General features: G+C 39.0%; 2 protein-coding genes across 2 annotated transcripts; one reads left to right on the top strand and one right to left on the bottom strand.

Moving 5' to 3' along the window:
* Nucleotides 1-4,197: 4,197 nt before the first annotated feature.
* LOC113433472 (G protein-coupled receptor 54-like) lies at nucleotides 4,198-20,184 on the top strand. The gene is made up of 5 exons (XM_026696085.2): nucleotides 4,198-4,627; nucleotides 8,184-8,308; nucleotides 8,643-8,778; nucleotides 17,415-17,653; nucleotides 19,680-20,184. Exons 1-5 carry the CDS (start codon nucleotides 4,321-4,323, stop codon nucleotides 20,037-20,039), a joined length of 1,167 nt encoding a protein of 388 aa, XP_026551870.2. The 5' UTR covers nucleotides 4,198-4,320; the 3' UTR covers nucleotides 20,040-20,184.
* On the bottom strand, nucleotides 10,079-15,209 carry LOC148126972 (uncharacterized). Its single transcript, XM_087927678.1, is given in 2 exon segments — nucleotides 10,079-10,910; nucleotides 14,980-15,209. Coding segments are annotated over 2 exon segments (1,062 nt in total).
* Nucleotides 20,185-22,675: the final 2,491 nt, after the last annotated feature.

Raw genomic sequence — 22,675 nt, 5'->3', positions numbered from 1 at the left:
CTGACATTGTCACAATGTTCCGCCTTTAGCGGTCGGTGATCGGGTTTGGCTCTCTACTCGATATTTACCAATGATGTGACTATCAAGAAAGCTCGATCACCGTTACTTGGGACCTTTTCCGGTTGAGGCGGTGATCAATCCTGTGGCTTATCATCTCTCCCTGCCATGAACCATGCATAACCATCCTGTTTTTCATCGTTCCCTGTTAGTCCCTGCCTTGGCCCAAAGTCCACATAGATCGGCTCCATCTCAGCCGGCCCTAGTAGCCCCTCTGGGAGAGGACGAGTATGAAGTGGATAGCATCCGAGATTCACACCAGTTGCGGGGATGATTTCAGTATTTGGTGGTATGGAAAGGTTATGGACCAGAGGACTTCACCTGGGTCAATGCCACTGATGTTCATGCTCCTTGTTTGGTCCAAGACTTTCACGCTCAGTTTCCTCAACATCCTGGTCCCCCTGGTCCTGGGGGAGGGGGCCCTTCGTGGGGGATAGTGTCATGCCCCTGGTGGAGACTGACTCTGAGGAAGAGGAGGAACAGCCAACAGGGAGTGGGAGTGTGGTTCCAGAGGTGGGGGAGGGGGCTGGGGAAGGGCAGAGGCCAGCTGAGCAATCAGAAGAGGATCCAGGCCCATCTCCTATCCATCCTAGGGCACACAGAGAGGAGAGGATCAGGGAAAAGCGAGGTCTACTCAGGAGGAGATTATCATGATCCTCCTCATGGCTTGCAGCTGGGAGCTATGTATATAAGTTTGTAACTGCGCAGTCAGAATTGCTGGAGTCAACGTTTATTGTTTCCTTTGAAAGAGGTTTATCTTTGCTGGCATTCTTCCCATGGACTCTCCCCATTATTTTCCTGGAATGTATGATTAATTATCTTGGCTTGCTTCAGAACTCTCGTCAATGCGGTTTGTTTTGGTTTTCCTTTTGCCTCATTATTTACTTTTGGGACTTTTAAACTCTGCCTAATAAAACAGTGAAGTTTAAGTTGAAGGCATTACCGGACTTTAATGTATGTTTTGGGTTTGGGGTTATTTTGAGAGACTATGGGTCATCATACAGAAAGAGGCATGGTGAAAAAAGAATCAGTGGTGAAATTGGAGGGCTGGGGATTCAGTCTCCAATCCCTTGTATATAAATGCCATTATTGACACATGTACAAAAAATGCTGAGTGTAGATTGTATTGTTGCAAGTGCCACCTAGCCTGTTTTGGCAGTCCCTCCCCATCCCATGAATGCTGTTGTTGATAACCATAGCTACATCTTCTGGTGGCAATTTCCACAATAGAGTCTTTGAAGAAATAATTTCTTTTGTATTCCCTGAAATTTCCATCATTCAGTTTCACTAGATGATCAATACACCAAGAGTCTATTTTATCTAGGCTATTCCATCGTTGCAAGGAAAACACCTCATAATTGTTCACAGGATAATGGAAACACAAAGTTTAAAAAGATAAAAATAACAAATTTCCCAGGTAATAAAAATGTGGGTATCAGAAAGAGAAGAAGAAACACATGAATTGTCTCTCAGCCATTACCTTTTCGGCATTGCCGTATGTTGGCAGCATATAAAATTCTTCACCAGTTTGTTTTGTTTTTGTTGAGTAATTGATTTTTTGTAGTTTTTTCATATATATATTTTTAGATAGATAGTACTTTTGTATTTCTTTCTGTAAACCTGTTAAGAACTTTAAACAAATAAAACAGCTTTTAAAACATCATTTGCTTTGTGTCTTCTGTTTCAGATGAAGGGAATGGACCTAATTCTGTTTGCTTACAAAGTACATGTTCTACCCACAGCAATGCAAGTGCAATAAAACGTTGTTGCTTTGTTGAAAATACATCCCCAATTTCTCCTCCTAGCATTTTCCCACAAATACAGAGTCTGCCCTTTTGCAAGTCAACCAAGTACTGATCCATTGGTCAAGACAGAAATTGACTGACTCTTTTGTTGCCCAAGCCTGATGTGTGTGTGAGAGAGAGGGGAGAGAGGGAGAGAGGGAAAGAGACTGGTCCAAAGTCACCCAGCCAGCTTTCAATGCCAAAGATTGGCCAAGAAGTTGTGGCCTCCTTGTTTCTAGCCTGGTGCCTTAACCAGTAGGCCAAACTGGCTCCACTAAAGTTTGTCAACATTGCTTTTGGATAAAAGACTTGATTCATTGTCATTATGTTTCTGATCTTCCTGTCCAGGGATTTTAGTTCTACTTGAGTCCAATTCACTATTCCAGCTGTGCATATCTAATTTCTGGAATTGCCCAGGGGTTAATGGCATTCCCTCCACTGAGTCTAGATTTTAAGTTCTTCTCTTTCATGCTATATTCACTTTTAGTTTTCTTCTTGACTTTAATATGCTTGATGTTGTCAGCTTCAAGGATGCTCAGAAATTTTGTAACTATCTTCTTGCTCCAGATTCATGATATTATTTCCATAGGGCATCTTGATACTGTCAATGTTCATTATTTTTCCCCCATCAATGGTAAGAGTGCCATATTTGTCCAAACCCTATTGCAGTATCTTGGCTGTATATATGGGCTAGGTTGAGCAGTGATCCTATTTCAGGTGGTGTTTTTCTATACAGCTTCAGATCATTCCTATAAAGGAGGTGGGGTAGCCTGACAGATATTTGATAGCACTATTATTACTCTATAGACAGCAATGTGAAATCATAACTGCTAGTTCTTTAGCTACAGTTGGACCAAAGTTTTACATCGTCTGGACCACCTGCAGCCCTCCAAAATGTTTCTTGAACTACAGTTCCCAGGATCCCCAGTGAGCCTGGCCAATGGCAAATGACAAGGGGAGTGGAGAGTTTGAGTGGCCTTGCTCATCCCAAGTAAGTGAGACCCCCATCCACTGAGGCAAGTCACCCTCAAGCCTTGGGTCCTCCTGCTCTCCTCTACGAATGAATGAATGAATGAATGAATTCTTTATTGGTCAAGTGTGATTGGACACACAAGGAATTTGTCTTGGTGCATGTGCTCTCAGTGTACATAAAAGGAAAAGATACATTCGTCAAGAATCACAAGGTACAACACTTAATGACAGTCATAGGGTACAAATAAGCAATCAAATCATACTAGGAAACAGTCAGTATAAATCGTAAGGATACAAGCGACAAAGTTACAGTCATACAGTCACAAGTGGGAGGGATGGGTGATAAGGAGAGATGAAAAGATTAATAGTAATAGTATTGCAGACTTTGTAAATAGTTGGACAGTGTTGAAGGAATTATTTGTTTAGCAGAGTGATGGCTTTTGGGGAAAAACTGTTCTTGTGTCTAGTTGTTCTGGTGTGCAGTGCTCTATAGTGTCGTTTTGAGGGAAGGAGTTCAAACAGTTTATGTTCGGGGGTGTGAGGGGTCTGTAAATATTTTCACAGCCCTCTTTTTGTCTCGTGCAGTATATAGATCCTCGATGGAAGGCAGGTTGGTAGTAATTGTTTTTTCTGCAGTCCTAATTACTCTCTGAAGTCTGCGCCTTTCCTGTTGGGTTACAGAACCAAACCAAACAATTTTAAAGGTGCAGATGACAGACTCAATAATTCCTCTGTAGGACTGAATCAGCAGAACTCCAGGGGACACTCCCCCCAACACACACCCACACACAAATCGGGGAAACTTGCAGAGGGGCAGTTTATTTTTCCTGCTAACTCGGCTTTCCGTGGACCCTTCCTTCTTCTTCGGGGCTACCGCCAGGCAGACGGTCTTCAAGCGAAGAACCTCTTCTACCTATTCCGCCGCTTGCGCCAGCGTCCTCGGGAGCCTATCGAAGCCGCTCTTCCCGCCGCTCTTCCCTTCCTTAAGTTCAGCCGCCGGAGCCTCTTAGAAAACTCCGGGATGCTGCGCTTGGGCGGACTACGGCAAGAGTCCCGCGGAGTCCAGCAGGCTCGGCGCGGAGAGCACCCGCGGTCCTGGAAAGATGCGCTTCTCCTCTCCTTGCGCCCGCAAGCTTAACTCTGGCGATTGGCGAGGCGGCGGCGGCGGCTGCAGTAGCGAGCGGGGAGGCGCCAGAAACCACGGGGGAGACGGCCTTTGCGGACCGGGTCCTGAACTGTACAAGGGGAGGGCAGGCTCCCCGTCCCTACTTTGGGCAGCCGGTTGCCTTAGTGGTGGGACCGCTAGACGCATCGTGCACCTCTTCCGCTAAGAAGAGACTGAGGCTTTTCAGTTGCCGAAGGAGGAAGGGGCTGCGTGCCTCGGCTCCCTCCTGCCCGGTCCTGCTCCGTTTCCTGAAACGGAGTTATCTCGCAGCCCCGTGTTGTTGGAAGCAGGGTTGCTCCACTGTGGAGCTGCCCCTCCGCTGCCCCTCCGCTGCCCCTCCGTATGGCTACGGAGCCCCTGCCTTCCGAGGCTTCCTGGGGCAACTGGATGGGCGAGCCCACCGCCACCTGGCAGAGTGACCCCACCAGCACCAAGCCCAAGAAAGCAGCAGGCACCTTCCAGCTCGGGACGCAGTTCTGGATCTTTAACCACAGCGGAGAGGAGACCTCGCCCCCGTTTCTGACCGATGCTTGGCTCGTGCCGCTCTTTTACGCCCTCATCATGTTGCTGGGTCTGGTGGGGAACGGCCTGGTCATCTATGTCATCAGCAAGCATCGTCAGATGCGCACAGCCACAAACTTCTACATTGGTGAGTGAATCCTGTGTCCCCACTCAGTAGGAGCAGAACTCACCTGGAACCCAACTGGTTCCAAGGCGGGCAGAGTCAGCTAACATGCTTTCTTCGGTGTATTGTCAAGTGAGGGGGGAAAAGAAACATTCTTCTGGCACTTGTGTTGGATGTTCTGCCTTAGCTGGAGCCTAGAACCTAAATCCTAGAACCTTAGAACCTGACAGGGTTTTAGACCTAGGTTCTCGCTCCATCCAGTCAACTTTCATCAAGACTATTTAAATGAACATTTAGGACCATATAAATTCCCACTGATAACACCAGTTGCTTGTAACATTACAATCAATCATGTACAGGGAAGTTGGCATTTCTAAGGCATTAAATTAACTTGTAATATTTGAAACAGGAATTATATTGCTTGCCACTTACTCCGAGTTGTAAATAAAGTGTTTGTTTATATTTAATGATTTCACAAAAGGTTAAAATATTTCTTTAAAGAAAAAAAATCGTTAATTCCTTAGTGCATTTCCAGATTACACTGATGTGTTGCTCTTTAAGTTCATCAGCAATTGCCAGGTAAAAATCCACAGTGTGTTGTAACTTTAAAGGAATAATATTATATATACTGTATATTATATATACTCTGTGTGTGTGTGTGTGTGTGTGTGTGTATACAGCTTTGTTTGGGTATTTTCCCACATCGTTATAGTTGTGCTTTTAAAGTTGTAGCAACGTTTTGGCAGAATCTCACCTGCCATCATCAGGCTTCTGTATTGTGTCTGATGAACACTATACAGAAGCCTGATAATGGCAGATGAGATTCTGCCAAAATGTCGCTACAACTTTAAAAGCACAACTATAATGACGTGGGAAAATACCCAAACAAAGCTTAATACCATACATATAAATACCCGTGAAAACTTAAGAAAATACACACACACACACACACACACACACACACACATACCAATCAAAAATTAAGGTAAACCAATATATTGCTCATTGCATGTTTTCAAGTTTCAGGTGCTACAACACTGAAGGTTTTTAAGAAGAGATTGGACATCCATTTGTCCAGAATGGTATAGATCTCCTGCTTAGGCAGGAGGTTGGATTAGAAAACCTCTGAGTTCCTGTCCAACTCTGTTATTCTGTATTCTGAATGTATTAAGATTGTGAATATTTCAAAGCTATTTAACACCATGTTCAGAGAAGCTAGGTTAAAAAATGCTTATTCCCAAGCTTGGGCACATTTTCATATGACCTCATAAGATATTGAGAAACTTGTGGCCTTCCAGGGGTGGCTGTGCTATAACTCCCAGTTTTCATTATTGTTAGCCACAGCAGCTGGGGCTGATGGGAATAGAAATTCAATGTTTCACAGAGAGCCATAAGTTCCTCACCCTTGGCTTAGTCTATTATAGCTCACAAAGCTGGACAACCATATGCGTCAGAAGAGGTGAGGTATTCTGTATCATATCCCTAGTTGATCTGGCATTATTATGCATGCCATTCTATGTAAATAATTCCACATTATGAAAAAGGTACGCACACTTAGTCTAGACAAAAGCTGTATGCTTCCTCTTTTAGAGTTAATCTCAGTCCACTTTCAGATAATTTGAGTAATTTTAGTTCAGATAATTTGCCTCTTTTATGTAATCATTCTCTAAAATTAGGACTTGAATTCAGCTGATTTACATCAAACATTCTCAGATCTTCTAATCTATATGTCATTGCATTAAATACGATACTTGTAGGAATTGCTGGTGCAATAACACCATACGGTATTTTGGGTTCCTCATCCACTTCAAGTATAATCCTTTAATCTTTCAATGGGTAAAAAATTACAATTACAGATTTTGCTGCCCTGCTGCTCACTCATGGGAGCTGCTAAGTGTTTCTGCCTTTGTTTACTGCAAAAAGGGGAACAGGATTGACTGGATCACCCCAATTTTGCTCCTTCCACTCTGAATAAATATTTCAGCCAGGGGGAAATGAAACCAGTCATTCTGGATTGAGGGTTGAATCTGGGAATCAGGTGAACTTTAAGAGGTTTAGTTGTCTGCCAAAAGTCACTCCTGGTTTTGCATGAGCTATGGCAGCCTATTTTAGGATGAGAAAAAATGGCAAAAGAAAGTGCAAGAAGAAATGGCAAAGAGTTGATTACCATTCTTCTCCTCCCACTTGTCCCAGTTTGGAGATCAGAAGCCAGGAGAAGGTGGGATCTGATTCTTAACCCACTAGGTCTCCATCCCCGGAGATCAGTTTTGTGAGATAAGTGATCTGGCAGCTCAAGAGCCATTTTCCTCTTCTTCTCTTCCCATCCGCTCACAGTGGGTAATCCATATTCCAAAGCAGCCTGAAAGCAGGTGACTGGATAAGGAGATGTATGCCATGAAGCAGCAGAAAAAGAGCACTCTTTCTATATTCCCTTTCTCCTTCCAATCCCTTGGGCACTGACTACTCAAGCTGATCCAAATGGAGGTTTGGCTGGAAAGATTTGAACTTTCTCATTGCTCAGAGCTGAATGGTCCTGAAGGACTATACCAATTGACTGGAGGGGGTGGGATGGTATTTCCTATATCAGCTGGTAGTCTACAGATGCAATCCTGACCTCATCCACTTGGGGTATTTGGGTTAGAAATATATAAACCAGGATAAACATTTTAAAACTGTATCTTTAAGAAAATGCAAAACTGTAGTTGGGTGTGGTTTCTCAAACGGCCATAAGATGGAGCCAGAAACCTGGGTTGTTTAGTCTTAGTCTCAGAAGAGAGTGTGAGTCAGTCTCTGTTTCCTTCTGTTGGAAAGTATTGCCGTTCCTCCATTTCTTCTAACTGACTGATATTACTGGATTTAATGTAAGTCTGTTACTGAACTGTTTTTTGACACTGGACTTTGATATTTGGATTATCCCTGGATTGAAAACTGACTGATTTAACTTGTGAATGACTTTGGATTGCTTATTTTGGACTTTGCTTAACGTTTCTGGAAGTAAAAACCTACATTTACTGTACAGTGTGTCTGTGTGCTGTATGTGTATTATTCAAACACTCCTCTCAAATACGTCACCCTGTATGTGCTCATTCTCCTAACGGGGAATTACCTCAACAGACTTGCTATGTGCGTAAAGGGAAAAGGCAACTATCTTAACCCCAGAACTTCTAAAATGACTTTAGGTAGGTGTTGATAAGGAGATGAATATAAAGATGCAAGAAATAGTCAAGAATAAATAAATGTTTAAAGGAAACTTTCTAGGCTATATATTCAGCAAGAATACTTTAATGAGATGTTCCTTTCTTCTTCTGGACTATTAAGGCACTGATGACTCCAAAATGTGGGCTGAAGTACCACAGTTCAAAAATCCAGTGAAGAACATGAAACAACAGCGATTGAAGTCAGGAAGAGGGATGTATGGAGTCATGTGATCTCTACGGCACTTTTTCTCTTGAGTCCCAGACAAACAGGAATCCTTTGTGTTAGACAGAACTTTTAAGACTTGAATCTGGGAAGGAGATTGACGTTACTTGTCTCAACTAACCTTATGCCAAAGCTGATCTCAACTTTGTGTCTTTCACAGCAAATTTGGCTACCACTGACATCATCTTCTTAGTGTGCTGTGTTCCCTTCACTGCCACTCTCTATCCCTTGCCCAGCTGGGTGTTTGGTGACTTTATGTGCAAATTTGTCAACTATTTACAGCAGGTGAGCTTGAATCATCTATAGTATAATTTTATTATCTATCGTATCTATAATTTTATTTTAAATCCCCACAGGAACAATGGATGGTATGAAGTGGATAAATGTTAATGGCTGTATATGGTGCCAAAAACATAGCTGTATGCTAGGACAGGCAACCCACAGGCTGTTTACTTTTTCCCAACACCTTTGCTAAGCTGTTATAGATCTGCGGGGACTATAAACGATTCACAGTGAATGCAAATAGTGCTGTTCTCACATTAAAAAGGGGAAGGAAGGAGGTTCTGAAGGATGGATTTAGATTTCGGTGTCTTCACCACATGCTTTGTCTTCTCACCAGGTGACTGTCCAGGCCACCTGCATTACTTTGATGGCTATGAGTGTGGACCGCTGCTATGCTACTCTGTACCCACTGCAGTCATTGCGTTATCGAACCCCCCAGGTAGCCATGTCCATCAGCTTTGCTATTTGGATTGGTGAGTGAGGATCTGCAAAATCTATGAGCACTTATATTATCTGCAAAAAAAAGAAGAGACTATGTAGCTTGAAGTGGAAGGGAGACCAAACCCATGCCTGACACATCCAGACTTTCCTTCTTGGGATTAGCCCAATAATCTCTGGAGTTGCTTATTTAATTAAGAAGTGAGGTCAGAAAGAAAGGGGATGTAAAAAGTGTTACTATTACTTTGAAATATACAGGTGTATAAAATAAGGAGCATGAATAAAAATCAAGACAACTCAATTATCCTAACTTTTGAAGCTGTTATTTCAGTTCAAACCACTAATCTTCCAGTCTCATTGCAAGTCAGGCTGCATATACATTTAATAAATCATAATCATTTGACATCAGAATCTAGAACTTACCTTTCCCTGAACTATCCACAATTTCCTGTAAATCAGAGGTCTCCAAGCCTTTCAGTTCATCAACCTCTTCATGAAGTTTCAGATTTTTTTTTAATCAATCCCCAAACTTTTACCACATGAAAATAATGTAATAAATACTACTTTAACTAATAGTACTATGTTTAAACTTAAAATAATCTTTGGTAACCATTAACTTTAGATTGTTTAAACTTCAAGTCGTTGACAGTCATGGCAAAGCTAAACATTCTAAATGATGGGTTTTTGAACAGGGTCATATTTCAGTTTCCTCTCTTTTCATCCTTCTGTCTCTGGGCTATGTTTGATAAATGCTTTGAACACCACTTTCAAAAATATTCTCCCTTACCTCTATTACATATTATAAGGAGAGACAGTGTGGTGTAGTGGTTAAGGCACCAGGCTAGAAACCAGGGGACTATGAGTTCTAGGCCTACTTAGCCAGCAGGGTGACCTCCAGCCAGTCACTTTCTCTCAACCCTAGGAAGAATCCAATGACAAACTATTTCTTAAATCTTGCCAAGAAAACTGCAGGGACTAACTTTATCTCTATTAGTAAATCAGCAACCATATTTATCTATCTATCCATCCATCCATCCATCCATCCATCCATCCATCCATCTGCTGTTTCTCTTTCCAATAGATATGATCCCTAACCATACTTATCCACATATCCATGCATCCATCTTTCCATCTATCCAACTATCCATCCATCCATCCATCTATCTGCTATTCCCCTTTCCAAGAGATATGATGATTTATTTATTTTATTTGTTAATTGCTTACAAGATAATAAGTATAAGTATAAACATGAGTAAGAATACAGGAAATAGGTACGAATAAATGGGGACAATGGGACAAGGACAGGAGGCATGATGGCGCACTTATGCATGCCCCTTACAGACCTCTTAGGAATAGGGTGAGATCAATAGTGGATAGTTTGAGGTTAAAGGAGTGGGGGTTTGAGGATGTAACAACTGAGTCAGGTAGTGCATTCCAGGCATTGACCACTCTGTTGCTGAAGTCATACTTTCTGCAATCAAGTTTGGAGCGGTTAACATTGAGTTTGTATCTGTTGTGTGCTCTTGTATTGTTGTGGTTGAAGCTGAAGTAGTCATTGACTGATAGGACATTGTAGCAGATAATTTTATGTACTACGCTTAAGTCCAACCATAGGCGGCATAGTTCAAGATTGTCCAAGCCCAAAATTTCAAGTCTGGTGATATAGGGTATTCTGTTGCGAGCAGAGGAGTGTAGTACTCTTCTCGTGAAATAGTTCTGGACTCACTCAAGTGTATTAATGTCTGATATTCAGTGCAGATTCCAGACAGATGAGCTGTATTCGAGTATTGGTCTAGCAAAGGTTTTGTATGCCCTAGTTAGCAATTCAATATTTCCAGAGGAGAAGCTTTGTAAGATTAGATTTACAACTCTTAATGCCTTTTTGGCAATGCTGTTACAGTGAGCTCTGGCGCTTAGGTCATTAGGTATGAGTACTCCTAAGTCCTTGACAAAGTGTGGGTCATCAATTAGGTCATACCCACCTAGTTTGTATTTGGTGTAGTGGTTTTTTTTTTTACCAATGTGTAGGACAGAGCATTTGTTGGTTGAGATTTGGAATTGCCAATCATTTGACCATTCAGACACATAATCAAGGTCACTTTGAAGAACAGTAGCATTGTCGGTGGTGTTGAGTAGTTTTTCATCATCCGCAAAGAGGACACAGTTGCTTATAAGGTGATTGCAAAGGTCATTTATATAGAGTATAAAGAGTGTGGGTCCTAGAACACTGCCTTAGGGGACACCGCTGTTAACTGGAGTAGGGTTAGATATAGTGCTCCCGATTTTTACTATTTGTTGCCTGTTTGACAGGAATGCAGTAATCCACTTATAAAGGGATCCGGAAATGCTGTAAGAGTTTAGTTTTAACAGTAGTTTGTCATGTATCACTGAATCAAAGGCTTTGCAGAAGTCTATATAAATTGCATCTATTGCTTTACCCTGGTGAAGTACAGTATTCCATATATTTTTGCAGTGTAGGAGTTGTAGGTTTCAGGACATTTTTTTCCTGAAACCAAATTGTTTTTGGGAGAGTAGGTTGATTGACTCTAAGTGGAGGGGGTTAATGATTGATTCCATGACTTTGCACATGACACAACACAGTGAGATTGGTCTGCAGTTTTCAACCAGGCTGGGCTCACCTTTTTTGAAGATAGGGATGACTGTAGCTAAGGACCATAGGTTCAATAAGGAGCTGGTTCTGAATGATATATCATATATAATGCTTATATGTTCTGTTATGGCAGAGGAGAGCTTTTTAAAGAAGTATGCACATAATCCATCAGGGCCAATAGATAGTGAAGGTTTTTGGTTTTGTGGTTTTTCTATGTTATCTTTTCTAAAGTCAATATGTAGTAAATCATTGCAGTTAGTTGTGGTATGACTAAGAAATGTTGGGCATGAGCCATTGCTGTTTACAAAGACTGAGCTGAAAAGTGTGTTGAAGAGGTTAGCCTTAACAGCTTTGTCGCTGCAGTCTTTTCCATTTGGTCCTTTTAGAGGTGAGATGGTTCTTGAGTCTTTAAGTTTGGTGTTTACAAAATTGTACAAGGTGCGGGTAGATTTTGTGCGTAGGAGGTTTTCCTCCTGCTTGCAGTAAAATTTGTGCATTCTACCTTTACCTGTTGGCATAAGGTGTTGTATCAGTTTTTAAAGTTTGCTACGTAGCTAGTTTTGTTTTTATGCCATAGTGATTTTTTTAAATTGAAGTTTCCTTATTGTTATGGGTAATTTGTTTGTTTTTTGTTGTTGTTTTTAGGGGGTAACTAATGGTACACATAGTTTAATGACTCTTTCAAGTTCAAGTAAGAATGCATTATAATGGTCTTCTGTAGTATTACAGTTAGAGAACAGAATGTGCCAATCAAGAGATGATAGGTCGGCATCTATGAGATCATAGTTGGCATTTTGAAATTGTATTTTCGAGATCCATCATTATGATCTTCTTTTTTTTAAGTTTTAAAAACAATTTTATTTACAAATTTAAAAACGTACAATTTCAAAAATACAGAAACAACAATAACACATAATTTTTTACATTTGTTGTTGAATTTGGTACGTCCTAAAAATCATTATTGGCTAGTACTAGTCACATATTCACACATTATCACACCCCAAGCGCTAAATAATTCACAATATACTCCATTTATTTTCACGTTGGCTTACAACTACTCCTCTATTACGAATACATTCATGTTTTTTAACTAATAAACACAAAAAATATTATAAATGTCCAATACTAATAATAGTAGTAACAGAGAAAAGAAGGTTTAAAACCTTTAATTGTTTTTATGTACTTAATACAGTATATTATAAACCGCTGGATATAATTTGTATCTTAGGTTCATTTATATGTTTCCCCTTTTATTGTCTATCCACTTATGCCATTTATCCTATATCCGGTAATTGTATTCTCCTTCCCATTAATTTTAAGCATAAGCCTCTCCAGTTGGGCACATTCATATATTTTCTGAATTACAACGTATATCAGTGGTACATTTGGATTTTTCCAATATTGTGCTAGTGAGATACATGCCGCAGTTAATAAATGGATGGTCAGATATTTTACTTTAGCAGAGTAGTCCCCTTTGATCATTCCCAACAAAAATAATTCTGGTTTCCACTCCAGCCCACTCTCTATAATTTCTTCTATCCACGTTTTTATTTTTAGCCAATATTTCTTTATCTCAGGACAAGTCCACCATGAATGAAAGTATGTACCAAATTTCCCTTTACAATTCCAACAGCAAGGATTGACTGTCAGAAATATTTTGGCTAATCTAGAGGGCGCAAGATGCCATCTTTACATCATTTTGTATAAATTCTCCTTGTGTGATACTGATTTGGTTCGTGTCAGGTTTTTCTGCCAGATTTCTTCCCAGGCATCCAAATCAATACTATAACCAAAGTTTTTTTCCCAAGCCAACATGGGACCTTTCACAATTTTCTCGGCCATTTCATATTCTAATAAATAATTACATAATTTGGAAATCTTTTGCAATCAATGTTATGTATGCTTCCTTCCAAGATTCTGGTATTTTAGCATCCAGTAATACCCCATTGCAAACCTCTAATAAATTATCTCTAATATATTACCTATTTCTTTGCATAGCCCATTTGGTAACCCATCTGGGCCTGGCATTTTATTTCTTTTTTGTTTTTGAATCACCACCTTTAGCTCATCTAAAGTTAATTCTTTATTCAACATCTCTTTTTTGTCCTCTGATATTGGATAGAGAGTTCCTTCTTTCAAATATTCTTCTATTTTATTTAAGTCAACTGCTTCTTGTTTGTAAAGATCTTCAAAGTACTCTCTTACAATTTCCTTTTTTTTTTTCCTCCTGATCTGTCTCTATTATTCCATTTTTATCCTGTAATTGGTATATCATTCTTTTCTGATTTTCTTTTCTTAATTTATATGCCAGCCACCTTTCGGGTTTTTTTGCATGTTCAAAATAATTTTGTTTTGTATATAATAATTTTTTAATTAGTTCTTCTTGATCTAAAATGTTCATCCCATGTTTAACTAATGCTAGTTCATTTCTGATATACTTATCTCCCGGGGTTTCCATTTGCTTATTTTCCAATTTCTCTATCCTTTTTGTTAGGGCTTTCCACTTCCTCTCTCTTTCCTTGTTTTTATTTGCTATATAAGCTATCGATATTCCCCTTAAGTATACCTTCATTGTATCCCATAGGTTCTGCAATGAGGTATCCTGTTTTTTATTAAATTTGAAAAAACTAATCAATTCTTCCTTAACTTTTTGAATATATTCTTTCTCTTTAAGTACTTGGGAATTAAGTGTCCATCTACTTTTTTTTATAATGACTATTTTTCCATACTATCTGTATGGGGTTGTGGTCTGCCCATGTGTTAACCAAAATTTTTATGTCCTGAATCTCTTTATAATCTCTCACTATTTACCCAGGCCATGTCTATCCTGGACCATGATTTATGTGGCCTGGAGTAGAAAGTGAACTGTGATATTCCTGAGTTCCTTTTTCTCCATGCATCCACTCATTCTAATTCTTTGACCATCTCTATAAATTTCTTAAGCAATGTATTCCATTTCTTAAATTGTCTTTGTTCATATGCATAATCTTGTCTATTATCTGTTATTGCATTATAGTCTCCTACTATACAAATTCTTGGGTTTCCAAATTCTATTAATTTTTCATATAGGTTTTTGTAAAATTCCCTTTGGTTTTAGTTAGGGGCATATATCCCACCAATAATGTCTTTTTATTTTGTATTACCACTTCTAGCATTTTTACCCATCGTTTGACTTCTCATTCTCACTCCTATTTCTTCTCTTCCCAACGTCTCTTCATCTCCTTCCCTCTCCTTCCCCTTCTCCCTCCCCCTGCTTCTGGATTGTAGCTCTTCTTGGGTTGGAATTTCATGATCAACTCTGCTGCTCAGTTCTTCCTCTGTTCCTCCTATTTGGTTGAAGAATTCTTGAGCTTTGGTTAGGTTATCTATTCTCACCCTTTTATTCTTCCATATTGTTAGTATACCCTCTGGGGTAATCCATCTGAAAGATATATATTTTTTGTTTAAATAATTCATGAGAAATCGATAGTCTTTCCTTTGTTCATGAATTCTCCTCGGCACCTGTTTTAGAACAATCACCTTTCTACCTTTATATTTTATTCCTTCATCTCTCATAACTCTATAAATTATATCCTTCACTTGCTTCCTTGCAAATCTAATATGCACTTCTGTGGGGAATCTATGCCGTCTTGCGTAGCTTGTGTATACTCTGTATACGTCATCCAGCTCATTCACCATCTCATCCCTATCTCTGTTCAGAAGCTCCGCCAACATCTCTGCCATCACCAACAGTAAATTCTCTCCCCCCTCTTCCTCCACGTTCTGGAATCCAAGATAATAGGAGGCCTTGTCCACCTCAACCTGAGTCAGGATCTCATTGGTCTCTTTATTTTGCTCCTTAATTGTTTGTTCCATGCCTTCTAACTTCTTTTCTGTTTGATTCACTTTAATCTTCTCTTCATTTATTTTAATCAATTCTTGAATCTGGCCTATCTTTCCATCTAAATTTTTGACTTCACTTCTCATTTCCCCTAACTCATTTTTAAATTCTTCTTTTATTATTTCTCTTTCTGCTTTGCTTTCCGTATGGTTTTTGGACATCGATTCCTGCAATGTCAACATCATGCTTTGAATAGTTAATAGTGTAGTTTGGACCGATTGTGTACTGGTTTGAGCTGTAGATTTTTCTGGTGCCAACATCCCTTCAGTCGTTTTTGGGTTGATGTTGCTGTGGGAGTGGATGGTGTTACTGCTGGTGTCAGTTTTCTTCCTACTTTAGTAATGGTGGTAGATGTGCTGGTCATATCTTCAATAATTCTTTGTTGTTTCTCCACTATCCTAGCTATATTCTCCCAAGTTGTATTGCCTACTACCATCAATTTTATCTATGTTTAACAGTTCAATTTTCTCAATTCTCTTAAGCTTTTATATTACTATTTATCTGCTTGATTTAATTCCTTAACACCATTAGGCGAGGAGATTCTTATCAGTTAATTAATTATATTTTCAAACTTTCCAGTCCACTTTACTAGTTATTACCCTGATTGTTCACTTCACATTCTGTTAATATTGTATCTAGTATTAATAAATTCAATAAACCATCATTTCTTAAATCATCTAGCAGGTCAAAAAATCATTCAACTATGTTTATATAACAGTGTTATAACCCCAATTACTTCTTTAAATTAATTACAATATTTCAATTAATATTACCTTAAATATATAATAGGAATTTAAATTTCCAGTTATATAATATATATATATATATTTCACAGTATTTAATATAAGGAGGGCAGGAGAAAGAGAGGGAAAGAACAATTAATTATCTGATTAATTATCTGATCTTTATATTAATCAATATATTAAAGTCATTAATCTATAGTCAATCAAATATATGTAATGAGTAAAAGAGAGATATAAAATATACTCCAAAGGGGTTAAATATTACTTACTTAATACCTATTTCAAAGTAACCAATCAATCTTGTTTTCTTATTAATTAAATGTATACCTTAAGTAAATAGAAAGTGAGATTATACCATTCCGATCAATTATGAGGGGGAAAAAAGAGAACAAAATGAACACTCAATGAGGAGAGGATTTACAATCTCCTTTTTTCCTAGTGTTTTCTTAGTAATCCGATTATATCCAGAGATAAGTTCGAGTCTCTATTCTCAGTTCTCAGTTCAGTCTGGAACCTGTGCCACTTTACTCCTCTCTCCCTGCCACAATGTCTGCCTCCACGAATAGCACTGTCATTCCTCTGATCGCTTTCAAAAATTTCAAAGTTTCACAATTCTTCTCCGCTGTAAAATATTCTCTGTGGTATATTCATAAGACTGGAAATACAAAACTTTCCTCATCAATAGTCACTCTTCTTTCCTTTCCTTTCCCCTTCCTTTTTAAAAGCAATTTTCCACTTTATCGGAGATATGGGTAAACAGTTCAGTCTTGCTGCCACTTTCCACTTTCCCCCTTCTGCTCCGGCACTTCACACATGTATCAACTACCTTTCAGATTTATCTATTAGTTATAATCCAACACCGATTCCTTTCAACCTCTTTCCCAGACTACAAATTCGATCTCATCTCTCCGCTTCCTTCTCAAAGTTGTTCCGTTGCATCTTCAGGCCAGCCTAACTGGCTGACTTCTTTTGCCCTGTGCTTCAGGGTCTCTTCTTCACCTCTGAAGGAGAGTAGATCAAGGTTCTCCTATCTCACCATGCCGCGACATCACCGGAAGTCTCCATTATGATCTTCTTTTGTGAGGGCATAAACTGAGACAAAAGTCAATCATATTGTGGTCACTGTTTGAAAAGAGTTCTTGTATTTGTAGGCCATAAATTGAGTTTGAGCTGTTGCAGAAGATGAGGTCAAGGCAGTTGTTGAGTCTAGTGTTGTTAGTTACTAATTAATCCAGTCCCTGTGTAGTAACAGCATTGTACAGGGTTGTATGTATGGGTTCGGATGAACATTCGTTTAGGGTCCAATTTATAAGAGGTAGATTGAGGTCACCAAGGAAAATAAGAGGGTTATTATCAGTATCCTAGTTTTCCTCAAGTCTCTGTAGAGCTTGTTTTTTTAAATCCAAGGATTGTGAGTTCTGTGTCTATGACCTCTAGGTTCCTTCATTCTCTCCTTGCCCATGGCTATCTATCACCGTACTGAAAATGGCTACTGGTATGGTTTACGTACTTACTGCATTGAAGCTTTCACAAGCAAGAACCAGGAGCGCAGTTTTATCCTCTACACTTTCCTGGGTGTTTATCTATTGCCTCTTCTCACTATTTGCTTCTGCTACACCATCATGCTCAAGCGCATTGGACGTCCAGTGGTTGAACCAGTAGACCATGATTACCAGGTAAGAGAGTAGAAAGAAACTGTACTTCTGTTGTTAGATTTTTTTAAAATAGCTCCTGCAGTCTCCTGTATGTGCAAGAACAAAGTCCCAGTTCAGGTAATTTAAACAAATGTTAAAAAGAAAAAAATCTGCAAGAAAACTTTTAAAAGCCTGTTCTGTTCCATACATTGCTTAGGTGTCACCAGAATAAATTCCATGCCGTAATAAATTTTGGCAAGAGTTGAAATCATTTTCTTCGTTCATGCAGCATATTTTGCTAATGAAGCTACTTTGCACATAATTAACCTTAAGGTCAACTAGGAGCCTGAGGAATCATAAACAGGTTTGTTGTGACTTATAAATGCCTAATAAATCATGCCTTCATTTATAATAACAAATATATTAATTTTAATTAAGAATAAAATAATATTTAATGAAATATAATCCCATTGGTTAAAGAACTTTGGCTGGTCTAGAAAGAGAGTTTTCCCTGCTGTTGTCCCTACCCTATGGAACATCTTGCCCCAGTAGCTGGTCCCCACAATCCTGGTCTTCTAGAAGAGCATTAAAACTTAGTTCTATCAACTGGTCAGGGGATCTAAGAGTGTTGTGCAACCCTGGGGGTGGTTGGGGGTTGAAGGTGCTCCTTCTGTCTTTTAACTCTGCAGTTGTTGTTGTTTTAAAAAATTTTTTGGTTTAATATGATTTTTAATTATGTTTTAACTATGGCTTTTATATAGAATAGAATAGAATTCTTTATTGGCCAAGTGTGATTGGACACACAAGGAATTTGTCTTGGTGCAAATGCTCTCAGTGTACATAAAAAAAGATACATTCGTCAAGAGTCAAGAATCGTAAGGTGCAACACTTAATAATAGTCATAGGGTACAATAAGCAATGACTTTATGATTTTATTGTTTTGTTTATAAATACCTAGAGTCATGCAAGTATGATGGGCAGGATAAAAATTTGATAAACCAACACTTTTTTTTCTTATTTCATTTCATTTCATTATCAGTTTAAAATACCTGGCAAAACAGACATATTTTTGTATGCTCCTATATTGCTGAAATCTTATCTGAAAATGTATCTTACTTGGCATACAATATTTGGGTTCATCATTTCTCATTTTGTCTTCTTCAACTGTTTATATAATATCTTTCACCAAGAAATTTGAATTCCTATGTGTTCTGAATTCTCAAATTCTCTATCAGTTATGGAGCACAAAAAATTAAGCTATGCTTTGTTTGTTTTATTCCCAATCATTTTTACCCAAGAAGTGAATTGAATTAAATTAAATTAAATTTAAATTACTCAGTTGATCTCCCCTCCTCAAAGGTCTCTAAACTTATGGGAAAATTCAGGAAGAAAAAAATTGCAATGATTGGGAAAATGGAAGAAAAGGTGAACATAAGATGATAAGTAGAGGGACTGTCAATGTAAGGATAGGCAAATAATACCATCACCACCTGCTCCAGCAAAAGATAGCCAGATTGGCATACTGGTTAAAGGTGTTGGATTATAAACCGGGAGACCATGAATTCTAGTCCTGCTCTAGAATTGCAAAATCCAAATGGGTTGATCTGGGTCAGATCAACCTAGCAAAATGGTATTGGCAAGCCTCTTCCAAAAACTTTGTACATTGCCAAAAATCTGGTCTGAGTTTAGAGTATCCAGCATGCGCAGAGTATCAAAATAGCTCTGAAAGGCTTGCTGAATTCCTTGCATTTCACTGAGATTCCATCATTTTACCTTTCTTTGGAAAATATTTCTCCAAAGATACATATTCTAAAAACTTGGGATACTTTATTTTACGTATTTATTCAATTTATATGCCACCCACCTCACTCTGCAAAGTGACTCTGGGCAGCTTACAAGTAAAATAAATATATATTAAAATGACTGTCTAAAATTGCAATTGTCTTCCTCTTGAATCTGAAACCAGTAGGTCTCCCCCTGGCCCCGCTAAACTAGGCAATTGATCTGGCTGCTCAACTGGTGCACACTACCTAAACACTGTTCATGTGTGTTTTCTGTTCATTTCCAGCAAGTGCAACATCTCTCTGAACGCTCAGCTGCCATGCGAGCTAAGATTTCCAAGATGGTTGTAGTGATTGTCCTTCTTTTTGCCATTTGCTGGGGTCCTATCCAGTTCTACCTGCTTTTTCAGGGCTTCTATCTCCATTTCCAGGCAAACTATGAAACCTATAAGATTAAGACATGGGCTAATTGCATGTCATATGCTAACTCTTCCCTCAACCCTATTGTTTATGCTTTCATGGGAGACAGTTTCCGCAAATCCTTCAAGAAGGCCTTCCCCTTCCTCTTCCGCCAGCGTGTACGGGACAATGGCATGCATTCAGGCTCTCATAACGCGGAGATGAAATTTGTTACTGAAGAGACCTAGAGACCTATTGTGAGGAGAACTTGGCTGGCTTCCTTCCTGAAAAAGGAACTGACATGTTAAAGTAAGATGGCTACTGACTCAGCCATGTATGAAAGGTAATTTCTTCTGTACCACCTACACAAAGCAGAATTTTCTGCATTCTAGGTTAAGTAAGTTCCATAATGATAAGAATGAGGGATTCCATATTATTCACTGTGAATTTTAATTTTAAAGGCTTCAGGAATCCGCACTTCTGTATTAGGTTTCAATGCTGCCAGAATAAATCCTACTGTTTTGTGTTTATGGCCATCTTTAGAATATAGGACTTGTACAATTTGGATCTATCCGGTCTCTGGATGTAAAATGTAAAAATAAAATTTTTGAAACTGATTTTTTTTCCTGAGACTTATTGAGATTCAAGGGTTTTATTTAAAAAAAAATAACAGATTAAAATGATAATAAAATAACAGATTAATATTGTTCAAAAGACACATCCTTGATTCAGTGGCATTTAAAATGCATCCCTGTTTAACCAACCCACACAGTGTTCATATTTAATATCCACTAGTGCCTTAACACGATTGTTTTCTATTTTTTCTCCAACAGAGTTCAGGGCAGCAGATGGCTTGTCATGTGACATGTGATTTACTTATTATATTTTTATTCTGCCTTTATTACTTCCTAAGTAATTCAAGGTAGTAAATATACCTAATACTCCCCCCTCCTTCTAGTTTTTTCACACCAACCCTGTGAGATAGGTTGGGCTGAGAGTAATGGGCCCAAAGTTACCTAGCCAGCTTTCATTCAGGACTAATGGAGAACTTCCAGTCTCTTGGTTTGTAGGCCAGGACTTTAACCACTAAGCCAAACTGCCAAAACAAACTATGATGCGGAAAGATGATGGCTTGATTCAACCAACATGCTAACACTTGACTAGGCTCCCTAAGTAGACTGAACTCCCAAGTTTTTCCCTTCTTATCTCAGTCTGGAACAGAGACTGCTCTGACCATATGATAAGTTTCAGGACATACCCATCGTCTTCAACTAGCTAGCCCAACCATAGGACAAGAAGAAAGCTGTGGACCAGGAGAGAGTTCTCCAGGTGCATCTGAGTCCATAGCAGTTGAGATCTGAATGGGATCCAGCTTTCCTGGGATCGACTACTGAATGCAAGAGGTGTTCTTTCCAGACTGCACACTGTCTTAGGGGTTTTTTCCCCCTCCTTCCTTCTCTTGCTTTTAATAGAGACCTTGATCTGGTTCACAAAGTCTCCAGATGAGAATACAATAATTAGCAGTGACTGCATTAACCCAGGCAGATCTTCCAAGTGATTCTGGCCAGCTTGTCACTGAGTAGGGACAACTTTGCACAGCTCAAGCCGCTGGAACACATAACTTGAACAAGTTCCTTGACAACGGTAATTGTTGTGGGGAAGAGAAGGTTAAATAATTTCTGTCCCTCCCCACACACATCAATCCACAATGTAATCATTTCTCCTTTCCACTTGTCTCCCCATGACTCATATTTTCTGATGTCAGCAGTCACCCTCTGCTAGGGATACTGTGCTTTTAAACAAGCTGGTAACTCACCAGGCAGTTCGTTTTCTTTTCATCTCACCCCCCCACCACTTTTTATATTTAATGTTTGAGAATTCATGTTTTCGTGAATGATGGTTGAACCTCTCTTGAAGTTTATCACTTTAAATATATTCATGTACTAACATTCAATTGTTTCAGATTCCCTTCCTTTATAAAATACAAAAATTTCAATCTGATGGGAACTGCTTGAGCAGTGAAAGGAGAAATTAAAAAAAAAAACCCATATTCCCAGTAAGAATAAGCAGAATTCCATCCCTCGCTGTCCTATTCACTGAGATTTATTTCCAAGATGGATGCCCAGGGTAAGAAGAAACTTCAGGTAGCCCCTCATTCTTGTTAGCATGGTAATACACATCGAGAAAAGAAGGATGCAGCCTTCATGATAGATTAACCTGTACGTTTCAACAACATCTATACGTCTTTTGCTATGTGATTGCTTACAGATGCCATAACATACATGAATTATTGTAACTGATTATTTTAGGTAATGGCAAGGTTTTTTTTTTAATCTAATATTTACCAGGCAGATCTGTCTACCCTGTCCCTGAAGAAACATGCAACATTAATATTTATGGGCACTATTTTTTATAAAGGTAAGATCACAAAAGATGGTTCTGTGAAAGAAATCTCTAGAGTTTCAGTAATGCTCTGTACACACAAATGTGATACCAAAACATTCCTTCTTATAATCAGCAATCTTGCTGCCTTATTCAGGAACACTGAAGCTTATTAAGTGCACACTATCAGTAAAGTGCACCATAGATACTCTGTGAGAGGCAGAATAGAAGAAGAAAATTAAAAAGTGTCTGTATTGGCCTGATAACTGACCAGAAAAACACAGGTCATATTTCTTTATGGAAGTGTTAGTCCATCACTCAGGATTATACTCCTACGGTGCCATTATTCTACCTGCGTAATTGTTTCTTCAGGGATTCATGAGTTTAAAAAAAAGATTTGTGGATATTCACAAGAGGGCATACAAAACAAACCACAGTATAAGGAGAAAAGAAATGGCAAGTTTTCTGCCTGCAAATCTACCTTGCTCCCCGCCAAATCAAA

The sequence above is a fragment of the Pseudonaja textilis genome, chromosome 2 (genome assembly GCF_049901715.1).
Source record: "Pseudonaja textilis isolate UNSWEBS1 chromosome 2, rPseTex1.2, whole genome shotgun sequence".
Classification (NCBI taxonomy): Eukaryota; Metazoa; Chordata; class Lepidosauria; order Squamata; family Elapidae; genus Pseudonaja; species Pseudonaja textilis.
This window is presented reverse-complemented; position numbering and strand designations above follow the sequence as displayed.

What these genes read in the sequence shown, in the direction of transcription:
- LOC113433472 (XM_026696085.2), top strand. Translation starts at nt 4,321, where the DNA reads ATGGCTACGGAGCCCCTGCCTTCCGAGGCTTCCTGGGGCAACTGGATG. An exon ending in AGCCACAAACTTCTACATTG is followed by an intron (nt 4,628 to 8,183) that starts GTGAGTGAATCC and finishes TGTCTTTCACAG; the next exon opens with CAAATTTGGCTACCACTGAC. An exon ending in TTGTCAACTATTTACAGCAG is followed by an intron (nt 8,309 to 8,642) that starts GTGAGCTTGAAT and finishes TCTTCTCACCAG; the next exon opens with GTGACTGTCCAGGCCACCTG.